This window comes from Mustelus asterias, unplaced genomic scaffold, assembly GCF_964213995.1.
Source record: "Mustelus asterias unplaced genomic scaffold, sMusAst1.hap1.1 HAP1_SCAFFOLD_77, whole genome shotgun sequence".
Classification (NCBI taxonomy): domain Eukaryota; kingdom Metazoa; phylum Chordata; class Chondrichthyes; order Carcharhiniformes; family Triakidae; genus Mustelus; species Mustelus asterias.
The window spans coordinates 200,741-212,957 of record NW_027590136.1 but is presented as its reverse complement, the minus strand read 5'-3'; the positions used below and the strand labels follow the sequence as shown (position 1 = coordinate 212,957).

The following is a 12,217-nucleotide window of genomic DNA, read 5'->3' as shown; positions in this document are numbered from 1 at the left end:
TTGAGAAATGAATGCCCCCAGTGGATTTTTCCCAATTATTTGATGCGACGTATTTAATTGTTGATCTTCTGTTTAATACATTTCCAGAGCAGATTTAAGGGAAAATGTTCATGACATCTCAGAGATGAACCACACGAAACACTGTCTGTTTGAAACAAAGCTGATTTATTTGATGCATTAAAATATTAAACTCCAGCCACATTACAGGAGTTAACATCAGCAAAATAAAGGCCAGAATTAATGTGATTCAATCCTAAATATGATCAACAGCAGCAACAAAAGCAGAATCCAACTCCTCTAGAGACACTGTCTGAGAGTCAGTGCAGACTCGATGGGCTGAATGGCCTCCTTCTGCACTGTAGGGATTCTATGAAAAGTAAAGTCAAGATTAAAATAAATAAAGATTCTTCAGCTAGTCACTAATCAGCCTTTTCCATTTTCCTGAAGTCACCTTATAATTATTTATCTCCTAAATTTGATGAATTAAACATTATCTGCAATTATATGATAAATTATCAGTTTTATACAAATTAATGAATCATGTCTTACTTTATAGTTGGATGATGCAGTGACCAGAACTGTGCTCAGTATTCTAGCTGTGTTCTAACTCGTCTTTTATCAGTTCTAACATAATCTCCCTGCTCTTATATTCCAGGCCTCAGACAGGAAAGTGTCCCAAATGCCTCCTTGACCATCTGATCTACATGTGCAGCCATCTTCAGGGATCAGTGGATATGCACTCCAAAGTCCCTCTGTTCCTCTATAATTCTCAACATCATCCCATGTATTGTTCATTCCCTTGTCTTGTTTACTCTCCCAAATTCAATCTCTCTCATTGATCCAGATTGAATTCTATTTGCTATTTTTGTGTTGACGAACCCCCCAGTCCATTAATATCTTCCTGCTGTCCACAGCTTTATTCCTCATCGTCAACCATGGGAGCAACTTTTGTATCAGATGCAAACTTAGCAATCATTTTCCACACAGTTGAGCCAAAATTATTGACACATACCAGAAAACTGTGAACACCGCTGGAAACAGGCATCTTGGCATCATTCAGTCCTGGGTGTGATTAACAGCAGCAAGAACAGCAGAATCCAACCCTTGCTGTTGCCTGTGAACTTGCTGGTGTTTCAGCAGGTTGTTTGACTGAGCGAATCCCTTCCCACACATGGAGCAGTTGAACGGCCTTTCCCCAGTGTGAACTCGCTGGTGTTTCAGCAGATTCTGTTTACTTTTAAATCTCTTCTCACAATCAGAACACTCAAAAGGTCTCTGATCAGTGTGAACAAGTTGGTGTGTAGTCAGGTGGGATGACTGAGTGAATCTCTTGCCGCACAGGGGGCAAGTGTAAGGTCTCTCTCCAGTGTGAACTCGCCGGTGTATCAGAAGGTCAGATGTATCAATGAATTCCTGACAACACACAGGGCAGGTGAACGGCCTCTCCCCAGTGTGAACTCGATGGTGTCTCAGAAGGTGAGCTAATCGAGTGAATCCCTTCCCACAGATAGAGCAGGTGAACGGCCTCTCTCCAGTGTGAGTGTGCTGGTGTTTCAGAAGATCCTTTTTGCTTTTAAATGTTTTCTCACATTCGGGACAATTGAAAGGTCTCTGATCAGTGTGAACAAATCGGTGTTTCAGGAGCTGGGATGAACAAGTGAATCCCTTCCCACACACGGAGCAGATGAACGGCCTCTCCCCAGTGTGAGTGCGTTGGTGAATCAGTAAATCCTTTTTACTTTTAAAGTTCTTCTCACAATCAGAACATTTAAACGGTCTCTGATCAGTGTGAACAGTTTGGTGTGTCAGGAGGTGGGATGACTGAGTGAATCCCTTCCCACACATGTTGCAGATGAATGGCCTCTCCCCAGTGTGAGTGCGTTGGTGAATCAACAAATCCTTTCTGCTTTTGAAGCTCTTCCCACACTCACAACATTTAAATGGTCTCTGATCAGAGTGAACCTGGTGGTGAGTCCGGAGGTTTGATAAAGCATTAAATCCCTTCCCACATTGAAGACAGGTGAATGGCCTCTCACCAGTATGGACATGCTGGTGTGTGTACAGGCTGGATGACTGAGTGAATCCCTTCCCACACACAGAGCAGGTGAATGGTCTCTCCCCGGTGTGAATACGTCGATGGGTTTCCAATTCAGATGGGTAATTGAATCCCGTCCCACAGTCCGCACATTTCCACGGTTTCTCCATGATTATTGACAGGCTATCGGGTGTAGGCGGGATGCAGATTTGAGCTCACTATCAGATCAGCCATGACGTTATTAAATGGCGGAACTGGCCCGTGGGGCCGAATGGCCTATTGCTGCTCCTTGTTCACATGGTGCCGGTGTCCTCCTGTCTCTCCAGGTTATATAATCAGTTGAAACCAGGTCCACACAAAGAACACGAGTACGGTGTCTACCTGATGTAAATGTGCTATTTCTTTTCACGCTGTGTGACTGGTTAAAGCTCTGTTCCAGCTGACTGTGGAAAAGTAACTGAGATGTCTGTGTCTCGGGGCTTTTCCAGTCACACTGATGTTGAATAATTTCCCAAAGACAAGATAGGCAAACGTTTCTCCTTCCACATTCATAGGCCTTTGATATTCAGATCCTGAAGAATCATGTGACACTGTCAGATCCCGAGACGTTTGGTTTGAATCGCCCGTCTGCAGATATTCTGGAAAAGGAGTTTACATTGAATTACTTTGAATATACAAGACACAAACAAGCCATTCAGTTTAATTCTTTATACTTGACACATCTTCTCCTGTCCCATAGACCTCATCTCAGCCTTTCAGTTGATTTTTCTATTTCTTTTTCTCTCGTGTGTTTCTCCCATTTCCTTTTGAAACAATCTCAGCACTTTCCTCAACTCATTTCTATGGTAATTCTAAACCTGTGAGTGAAGAAATTTGTCCTTATTGCTTCTTGGATTTATTGGTAACTATCTTGTATTTATGACTCTTCGTTTATTGATCATTCCTTCTTTTAGACTCTGTCACAAGTGGAACATTCTCTCCACATTTCCCCTGTCCAAGCCACTAATAATTTGAAAGACTTTTATCAGGTCACTGCTCGATAGGAAAAAACTTCAGTCCATTTAACCTTTCCTGAAAGCTGTAATCTCTGTTTACAAAAATCATCACAGTCAATGCAGAATAGAAATCACAGAGAGACAAACATTTCTCTTGGGGTTGAGTTTTCTGTGTGTAAATCGTCAACTTGTAACCGTGTGTAAAAGCAGTTTTCAAACATCCATCATAGAATCGGAGAATCCTCAAGGTACAGGAGGAGGCCATTCAACCCATCGAGTCTGCACCGACAACTATCCCACCCATTCCCGTAATATTTACCTTGTTAATCCCTCTGACACGAAGGGGCAATTGAGCATGGCCAATCCACCTAACCTGCACATCTTTGGACTGTGGGAGGAAACCGGAGCACCCAGAGGAAACCCACGCAGGCACGGGGAGAATGTGCAAACTCCACACAGGCAGTCACCCAAGGGCAGAATTGAACCCAGGTCCCTGGCGCTGTAAGGCAGCAGTGTTAATCACTGTGCCACCGTGCTGCCCCATCTTGCATCTATAAAGCAGCTGTCAATCCACAATAGAAACGCTGAACAGACAATTTTCTTTCCTCCACTCCCAGTTTTCTCCCTCCCTCTCCTCTGTCTGGGTTCAGTTCTCCAGCTCCTGTCTGCAGACTGACAATAAAACCAATGGGTCTTACTGGGGATGTTGGGGCCTCCAGCGGGTGTTTGTGAATCCTCCCCGCCCACCTCCCAGGGTTTCCTTCCTTCCCAGAGATCAGAGTCCTCATTGATTTGAGGCCAAAGTGTAACCTCTTATTTATTGTCCCCCTCCCCCATCCTCTGATGTGAACCATCCTCCAGTGGCTGAGCCAGGATGGGGCCGTTAACCTGGGCCTGTTCCCGGGAGGGAGGGAGGGAGAAGCCCCGCAGCTGCAAACCAGGAGCTAACAATGATTCTGAAGGGTTTGCGGATCCACAAAGTGTTTCCAAGTCCTCCTCAATGTCCAGCCACCGGTTTCAGCACTGTCCCTGTGGTAAAGCCGGGGCCTGCGGCCAAGGCCAGAAGTTGGTGCTGTTTCCAGTGCAGCCGTGGTTTCCATTCCTACCCTGTGCTCACAATCTCCTCCCGAGCCCTCTCCAACACCATGACTGACACTGAGCATGCTCAGAGCGCACACCCACACCACCTGATGTGGAGGTGCCGGTGTTGGACTGGGTGAGTCACCTGATGAAGGGGCGGAGCTCCGAAAGCTCGTGATTCCAAATAAACCTGTTGGACTTTCACCTGGTGTTGTGACTTCTTACTGTGCACACCACACCTGCGCAGTGCGTTCCCAGGCTCCCCAGCGCCTGATCATCTTTGCGCATGCTCCACTCCCACTCTGGACCCGCCCCTCATTTACTCCGATTGGTTGGAGGACCAGCCGCTCCCGCTCGGTCCACCAGCCCCGCCCCTCATTCACTCCGATTGGTTGGAGGACCAGCCGCTCCCATTCGGTCCTCCAGCCACGCCCCCTCTTCCTATTGGCCCGGAGCTGCCGTCAATCAGTGCCCGGGCATTGTGATGTGGAGCATGCGCAGTGTCATTGAGAAGCGGAGTCAGCGTTAGGCGGTGGCTGGGAGGATTTGGAAACACTTTGTGGATCCGCAGGCGGGAAGGAGCTCGAGCCGGCGGGTTTTCAATGGAAATTTTAAATGGCGCGGATCCAGAGCCCGAAAGAAAACCGGAAACATAAATGGATCCGGGCGGTGAGGCTTCATAAACACCCGGTGTCGGCCAGATGCCGGATCTCGGGGCCAGGGTGACACAGTGGTTAACACTGCTGCTTCACAGCGCCAGGGTCCCGGGTTCAACTCCCTGCCTGGGTCACTGTCTGTGTGGAGTCTGCACATTCTCCCCGTGTCTGCGTGGGTTTCCTCCGGGTGCTCCGGTTTCCTCCCACAGTCTGAAAGACGTGCTGGTTCGGGTGCATTGACCCGAACAGGTGCCGGTGACTAGTTTAGGTGCATCGGCTGTGCTAAATTCTCCCTCGGTGTACCCGAACAGGTGCTGGAGTGTGGTGACTCGGGGATTCTCACAGTAACTTCATTGCAGTGTTAATGTAAACCTACTTGTGGCACTAATAATTAAACTTTAATCCCTCAATTTACGAGACAAAATCCTCAGACGTTAACATCTGCCATCTTTATTAAGGGCAAAACCAAATGGATAACCCTCAGCAGAGAAAATCATCAGAGATAGAGTTTATTGTGAAAACAGTGGGTTGTTGTAAAACAGGAGGTCAGAATTATAGCCAACAACAACTTCTATTTATAACGTCATAAATCATTCCAGTGCACTTCACACAGGCGGCACAGTGGTTACCACTGCTGCCTCACAGCGCCAGGATTCGATTCCCGGCTTGGGTCACTGTGTGGAGTTTGTACATTCTGCCCCGTGTGTGCGTGGGTTTCCTTCGGGTACCATGTTTCCTCCCACAGTCGGAAAGATGTGCTGCTTAGGTGCATTGACCCAAACAGGTGCTGGAGTGTGACGACTTGGGGAATTTCACAGTAACTTCATTGCAGTGTTAATGTAAGTCTTGTGACTGATAAATAAACTTTGAGGAACATTATAAAACAAAGTGAGATTCCCAGATACATCAGGAGATATTAGGACAAATGACCAAAAACTTGACAAAGAAGTGAGTTTTAAAGAGAGGCTTAAAGGAGGAAAGTGAGGGAGAGACAGAGAGGTGTCGGGAGGGAATTCAGATCCTGGGTCTGAAGAACTGAAGACACGACCACCAGTGGTGGAGCAATTATGGTAGGGAATGTACAAGAGCAGCACTGATATCTCGGATGTTTGTGGGAAGATTACAGAGATTGGGAGGGCTGAAGCCATGGAAGGATTTGAAAACAAGGATGCGAATTTTACAATCAAGGTGTTGCATGACTGGGAGCCAAGGCAAGTCAGGGAGGACAGGGGTGATCAGGGAACAGGACTTGCTGTTAATTAGGAAACGGCTAGCGGACTTTTGGATGACTTCACGTTCCCATGTGTAAAATGTGCGAGACCTGCAAGAGTGCGATGGAACAGTTGAGTTTGGAGGTAACAATGGCCTGAATGAGGGTTTGAGCACCAGATGCACTGAGGTAGAGCTGAGGTCATGTGATGTTACCGAGGTGGAAATAGGCAGTCCCAGAAACTTGGGATCAAATGGGACACCGAGGTTATGAACAAACTGGCTTAATTTCAGACATTTGCCAGGAAGAGGGATTGAGTGGATTGCAAAGGAACAAGACTTGGAAGGGGGACCAAAAACAGTGGCTTCAGTATTCTTGATATTTTATTGAGGTTAATAGTCAGCAGGAAGAGAACCAGAAAGCAGAATGGGCCCTGACACTGAAACCAGGTTTAACTTAGTTAGAGAGGGAGGTTTAGAGAAACCCCCTTCACAATTTCTCATCAAATCTCGAAACAGTCAGTTCTGGACACAAAGTTAACATCTGCTATTCTGACTGATCGGGTCAGGGTGATTCAGATTAATGTTTTCTCATGTGTTATGAATGAAGTGAATCATCAAAAATACTATCTCTAGTTGTACACATTTTTTAAGGGGATACTGAAATGATTATCTGTTAATTTATTTGGATTTCAGTTCAGGGAGGAGGGAGAGTGTGTGGGATGGGGATCTGCAACTTTGGGGGTTCGAGAGGAAAAAAATTCCAGAGAGACTAGAATTGTCTGTTGAGAATTTCTATCCTGGACTGTTAGTGATGACTTTTATTGACGGTTTTTACAGCTATTAGAAGTTGAGGATTGCAGTCGGGAATCTCAAACCAGACATCACATCAAGATCTGACAGAATCACTTGATTCATTAGGACCTGGATATCATCGTACTTGGAAAGTGGAAGGAGAAATGTGTGTTTGTTTTGTCTATGGGAAAAGATTTCAAACATCAGTGTGACTGGAAAAGCACCGAGACACACGCACACCCGAGTGAGAGTGTTCCAGTGAACTGACTGTGGAAAGAGCTTTAACCAGTTACACAGCCTGAAAAAACATCACCATTCACAGCGAGGAGAAACTATACACGTGTTGTGTGTGTGGACGAAGCTTCAACTGATCATCAACATGGAGAGACATGATGACACTGACACCACAGAGAAACCGTGGATATGTGGGGACTGTGGGAAAGCATTCACTTGCCCATCCAAACTGGAAACTCATCGACGCACCCACACTGGGGAGAGACCCTTCACCTGCTCCACATGTGGGAAGGATTTCACTCAGTCATCCAACTTAGCATTACATCAGCGTGTTCACACTGGGGAGAGGCCGTTCAGTTGCTCTGTGTGTGGGAAAAGGTTCATTCAGTCATACAATCTCGCATTACATCAGCGAGTTCACACTGGGGAGAGGCCATTCACCTGCTCCGTGTGTGGGAAGGGATTCATTAATTCCTCTAACCTAGTGGCACACCAGCGAGTTCACTCCGGGGAGAAACCATTCAGCTGCACTGACTGTGGAATGAGCTTTAGGCTTTCATCCACCTGCTGAAACACCAGCGAGTTCACACTGGGGAGAGGCCATTCAGCTGCACTGACTGTGGAAAGAGTTTCAGACACTCAGGCAGTCTCACTGTACACCAGCGAGTTCACACCGGGGAGAGGCCATTCACCTGCTCCGAGTGTGGGAAGGGATTCACTGATTCATGCCAACTGCTGAGACATGAACGAGTTCACACTGGGGAGAGGCCATTCACCTGCTCCGAGTGTGGGAAGGGATTCATTGATTCATCTCAGCTGCTGAAACACCAGCGAGTTCACAAGTGAGGGCAGGGATTGGATTCTGCTGTTATTGCTGCTGTTAATGACAACCAGGCCCTTTCATTCTGATAGCTGGAGTTTGTTTCTGCTGATGTTAATACATCCGGTAACTGGGCTGGAATTTAATATTCTGGATCAAGAGGTGATTGTGCTCCTGGGGCTGCAGTTACCGCTGTCCATCTGAAATTAGTTTACAACAAGATTCAGAACTTTTACTTCAATCTTAAATTGTTTAAGTTAAGTTTATTTATTAGTGTCACAAGTAGGCTTACATTAACACTGCAATGAAGTTACTGTGAAAATTCCCTAGTCGCCTGTTTGGGTACACTGAGGGAGAATTCAGCATGGCCAGTGCACCTAACCAGCACATCTTTCGGACTTGTGAGGAAACCAGAGCATCTGGAGGAAACCCACACGGACATGGGGAGAACGTGCAGAGTCCGCACAGATAGTGACCTAAATCAGGAATCGAACCCGGGTCCTGGCGCTGTGAGGCAGCAGTGCGAACCACTCTGCCGTCCTATTGATCTTTGGCCCGAATTCTACAATTCAGTGTCTGAGAGGTTCCACTGATGAACATCTCCAATTAGAAAGTGCTGATTAATCCTTGCTGAGAATTATTACTGACCTACACACAGTGACACCTCCAGTATCCCCCAGAAAGAAGGGGTTTGGGAATTGGTGGAGAATCGAGAGTTCCCAAATGTCACCCATCCCGTCTGGTACAGAAATCCCCTCAGCACAGGAATGGAGAAAAGTCAAATCCAAGTAACAGATTGTGAGAAATCACCATCTAATAGCCTTATAAAATCTTTGGATACTGATGGAATATTATAGAAAGAGCTTTACCTCTGTCTTCGGAAGAAAGCTTGCTGGCTGACAAACACAGGACAAGCCTTTCTCCCTGCCAAGGACCTGTCTCTCGCACAGGCCTTGAGGCAAGACATTTTTAACCTTCATACCATTGGCTCTTATAGTAACTAACTCCATGTAAAGGTTAAAACAGGCCCTCAAGAGCAAGGAGATTTCAAATTGACTGGCTTCTCCCCAACACCCACAATCAGGCTCATTGAAGTGAACCTTCCATAGGCACCAGTTATGGACATCAGCATTCACTTGGCTTCATCCGTCTGCTTGTCCTCTGGGATCTGTAAATGTCTCTCACCTGTCACAGGTCAGGTGCTTTTCCTATCTATTTAACTCACACATCTTGTTTTAACTGTTGCTTCTCAATAAACTCTTTTAAAATCGCTTCTGAGCTCAATTCCCTTTTTGGGTGCAGACCAGTAAGAGTTTAGAAAGTATATTTTTAAATGTTTCTGTAGGTATGTGGATAGGAAGAAGCGAGTGAAAGTAAACATTCTCTATGAGAGGCAGATAAAAGGCAAAATATAATGGGGAACAAGGAAATGGCAGAGAAATGCAACAAATACTTTGTATCTATCTGTCTTCATGGTAGAAGACAAAAGAAAAATTCTAATAATGGGGAACCATGGGGTTAGTGCAAGGGGGCGGGAACTTTAATACAAGGAAGAGCCATTTTTAAACATTAGTCTCCAATACAATATCGTTCGAGTTGTAATACTGTTCATCAAATGTCAATAATAATGAAAAACCAGACAGACATGTTCTGACATCATTTTATGGAACTTTACAGAAAAGTTAAGAACATAAGAACATAAGAAATAGGAGCAGGAGTAGGCCATCGAGTCCCTCGAGCCTGCCCCGCCATTCAATAAGATCATGGCTGATCTGAAGTGGATTAGTTCCACTTACCCGCCTGATCCCTATAACCCCTAATTCCCTTAGCGATCAGGAATCCATCTATCCGTGATTTAAACATATTCAACGAGGTAGCCTCCACCACTTCAGTGGGCAGAGAATTCCAGAGATTCACCACCCTCTGAGAGAAGAAGTTCCTCCTCAACTCTGTCCTAAACCGACCCCCCTTTATTTTGAGGCTGTGCCCTCTAGTTCTAGTTTCCTTTCTAAGTGGAAAGAATCTCTCCATCTCTACCCTATCAAGCCCCTTCATTATCTTATAGGTCTCTATAAGATCCCCCCTCAGCCTTCTAAATTCCAACGAATACAAACCCAATCTGCTCAGTCTCTCCTCATAATCAACACCCCTCATCTCTGGTATCAACCTAGTGAACCTTCTCTGCACTCCCTCCAAGGCCAATATATCCTTCCGCAAATAAGGGGACCAATACTGCACACAGTATTCCAGCTGCGGCCTCACCAATGCCCTATACAGATGCAGCAAGACATCTCTGCTTTTATATTCTATCCCCCTTGCGATATAGGCCAACATCCCATTTGCCTTCTTGATCACCTGTTGCACCTGCAGACTGGGTTTTTGCGTCTCATGCACAAGGACCCCCAGGTCCCTCTGCACAGCAGCATGTTGTAATTTCTTTCCATTTAGATAATCCAATTTGCTATTATTTCTTCCAAAGTGAATAACCTCGCATTTGTTAACGTTATACTCCATCTGCCAGATCCTCGCCCACTCACTCAGCCTGTCCAAATCTCTCTGCAGACCTTCTACGCCCTCCACACAATTCACTTTTCCACTTATCTTTGTGTCGTGTTGTTAATTAAATGATCCTTTCTGACAAGTGAAATGTGAATAAAAGTTTTTAAAAATGAAACTAGCCATTTAATTCCCATTAAAATGGGTTTGATTGATCAAGATTGGGAGGTGCCCAAGTCCAAAGCTGTGGTGGCTTTGGAGACACAGGTTACACAGTCCCTTGTCCAATAAGAATGAGGGTCTTATAGAGACTGGAGAAATTAATGGGACTAAATGGTGACAAATTCCTTGGACCAGACAACCTGCATCTTGGGGATTTAAAAGAGGGAGCTGCAGAAATAGTGGATGCATTAGTTTGATCTTCCAGAATTCCTTAAACCCTCGAACAGGTTCCCAAGGATCGGAAGTCAGCAAACATTAACTAGTCCAGAAAGTAGGAGAGAAAATGGGGAATATAGACCAGTTAACATCGGTTGTAGGTGAAATATTAGAAATCTTATTGTTAGGGACTTGGTAACAGGGTACTTATAAAATCAAAAACAGAAAATGCTGGAAAATCTCAGCAGGTCTGATAGCATCTGTGGAGAGAGAATAGAGCCAATGTTTCAAGTCTGGATGACCCTTCGTCAGCTCTGACAGACAGTCATCCAGACTCGACATGTTGCTCTATTCTCTCCCCACAGACGCTGTCAGATCTGAGATTTTCCAGCATTTTCTATTTTTGTTTCAGATTCCAGCATCCACAGTATTTTGCTTTTACCGATAAAATCAGACTAGGATCAAATTAATGGTGGTGAGAAAAATGAGAGGTGATCTGATCAGAGTATATGATTCTTCATGGGCCTGAGAGGTTCGATGGTGTGAAAATGTTTCCCCTGACTGCGGAACCTGGAACACTGGGTCACAGTCTCAGAATAAGGGGTCAATCATTTAGATTGAATTGAGGAGAAAATTCTTCACTCAGTTGTGAATTCCTGGAATTCTCTACCCCAGGGAGCAGTGGATGCTCGGCATTGGGTGTAATTAAGACAAAGATTGATAACTATTTGGATACAAAGAGAAGTTAAGCGATATGGGGACAGTGCGGGGAGGTGGGGTTGAGGTAGATTATCAACCTTGATCTCAGTGAATAGCTGAACAAACTCAAAGGGCTGAATGGCCTCTTCCTGCTCCTATTTCTTATTACATTAAACCTCAGTCTGGTTCCCCTCAAACTGCTGAGTGAGTGAATTAAATCTTTCTTCACAAATCACCAAGACACCAATCTGCAAGTCAGATTGTTTATTGCTTACAAATTGCAGTTAAATCTGGGCACACAGACCCTTTCTAGACATGTCTAAATGCAATCAGAGTTATCCAGCAGTTCAACACTAATGGGGAGAGATATTTCACAAAACAAGTAACAAAGATCCCAGGATACTCAGTGAGTCACTGTAAATTAGCACTAATGGATGCTGAGTATTCATTACAGCAAGGAGCAGAGTCTGAGCTTATAAATTATCGAGTTTACTTTCAGAGTAATTCCTTCAATATCTGCAAGTTAACAGCTATGAACAACTCATCTATCAAACAGCTCAAGCCTGCCTGTGATTACCAACATTCAGAGCTTACACTGCCTCATCCTGGAGTTACAGAACAGACTTTCTCCTGTCAATGTAGAGCTGCAGGAATGCACTGTGATCTGTTTATTGTTCATCTTTATTTCAGCAGAGTTTCTAAATGATATAAATTTAAAACAAAGTATTGCAGGTGTGATGGTTTATTGACAGGGGATCTCATAGAAACTTATAAAAATCTAACAGGGTTAAACAGGGTAGATTCAGAAAGAATGTTCCCA

General features: G+C 45.0%; 1 protein-coding gene across 1 annotated transcript in view; it reads left to right on the top strand.

Annotated features, from left to right (window-relative positions):
- LOC144483724 (uncharacterized) overlaps positions 1–12,217 on the top strand; it is a 231,012-nt gene that overhangs the window by 130,031 nt on the left and 88,764 nt on the right. Inside the window, exon 8 of the mRNA XM_078202264.1 lies at positions 7,214–7,556. Coding sequence (XP_078058390.1) covers positions 7,214–7,556 — 343 coding nt within the window. The remainder of the gene's footprint in view (positions 1–7,213; positions 7,557–12,217) is intronic.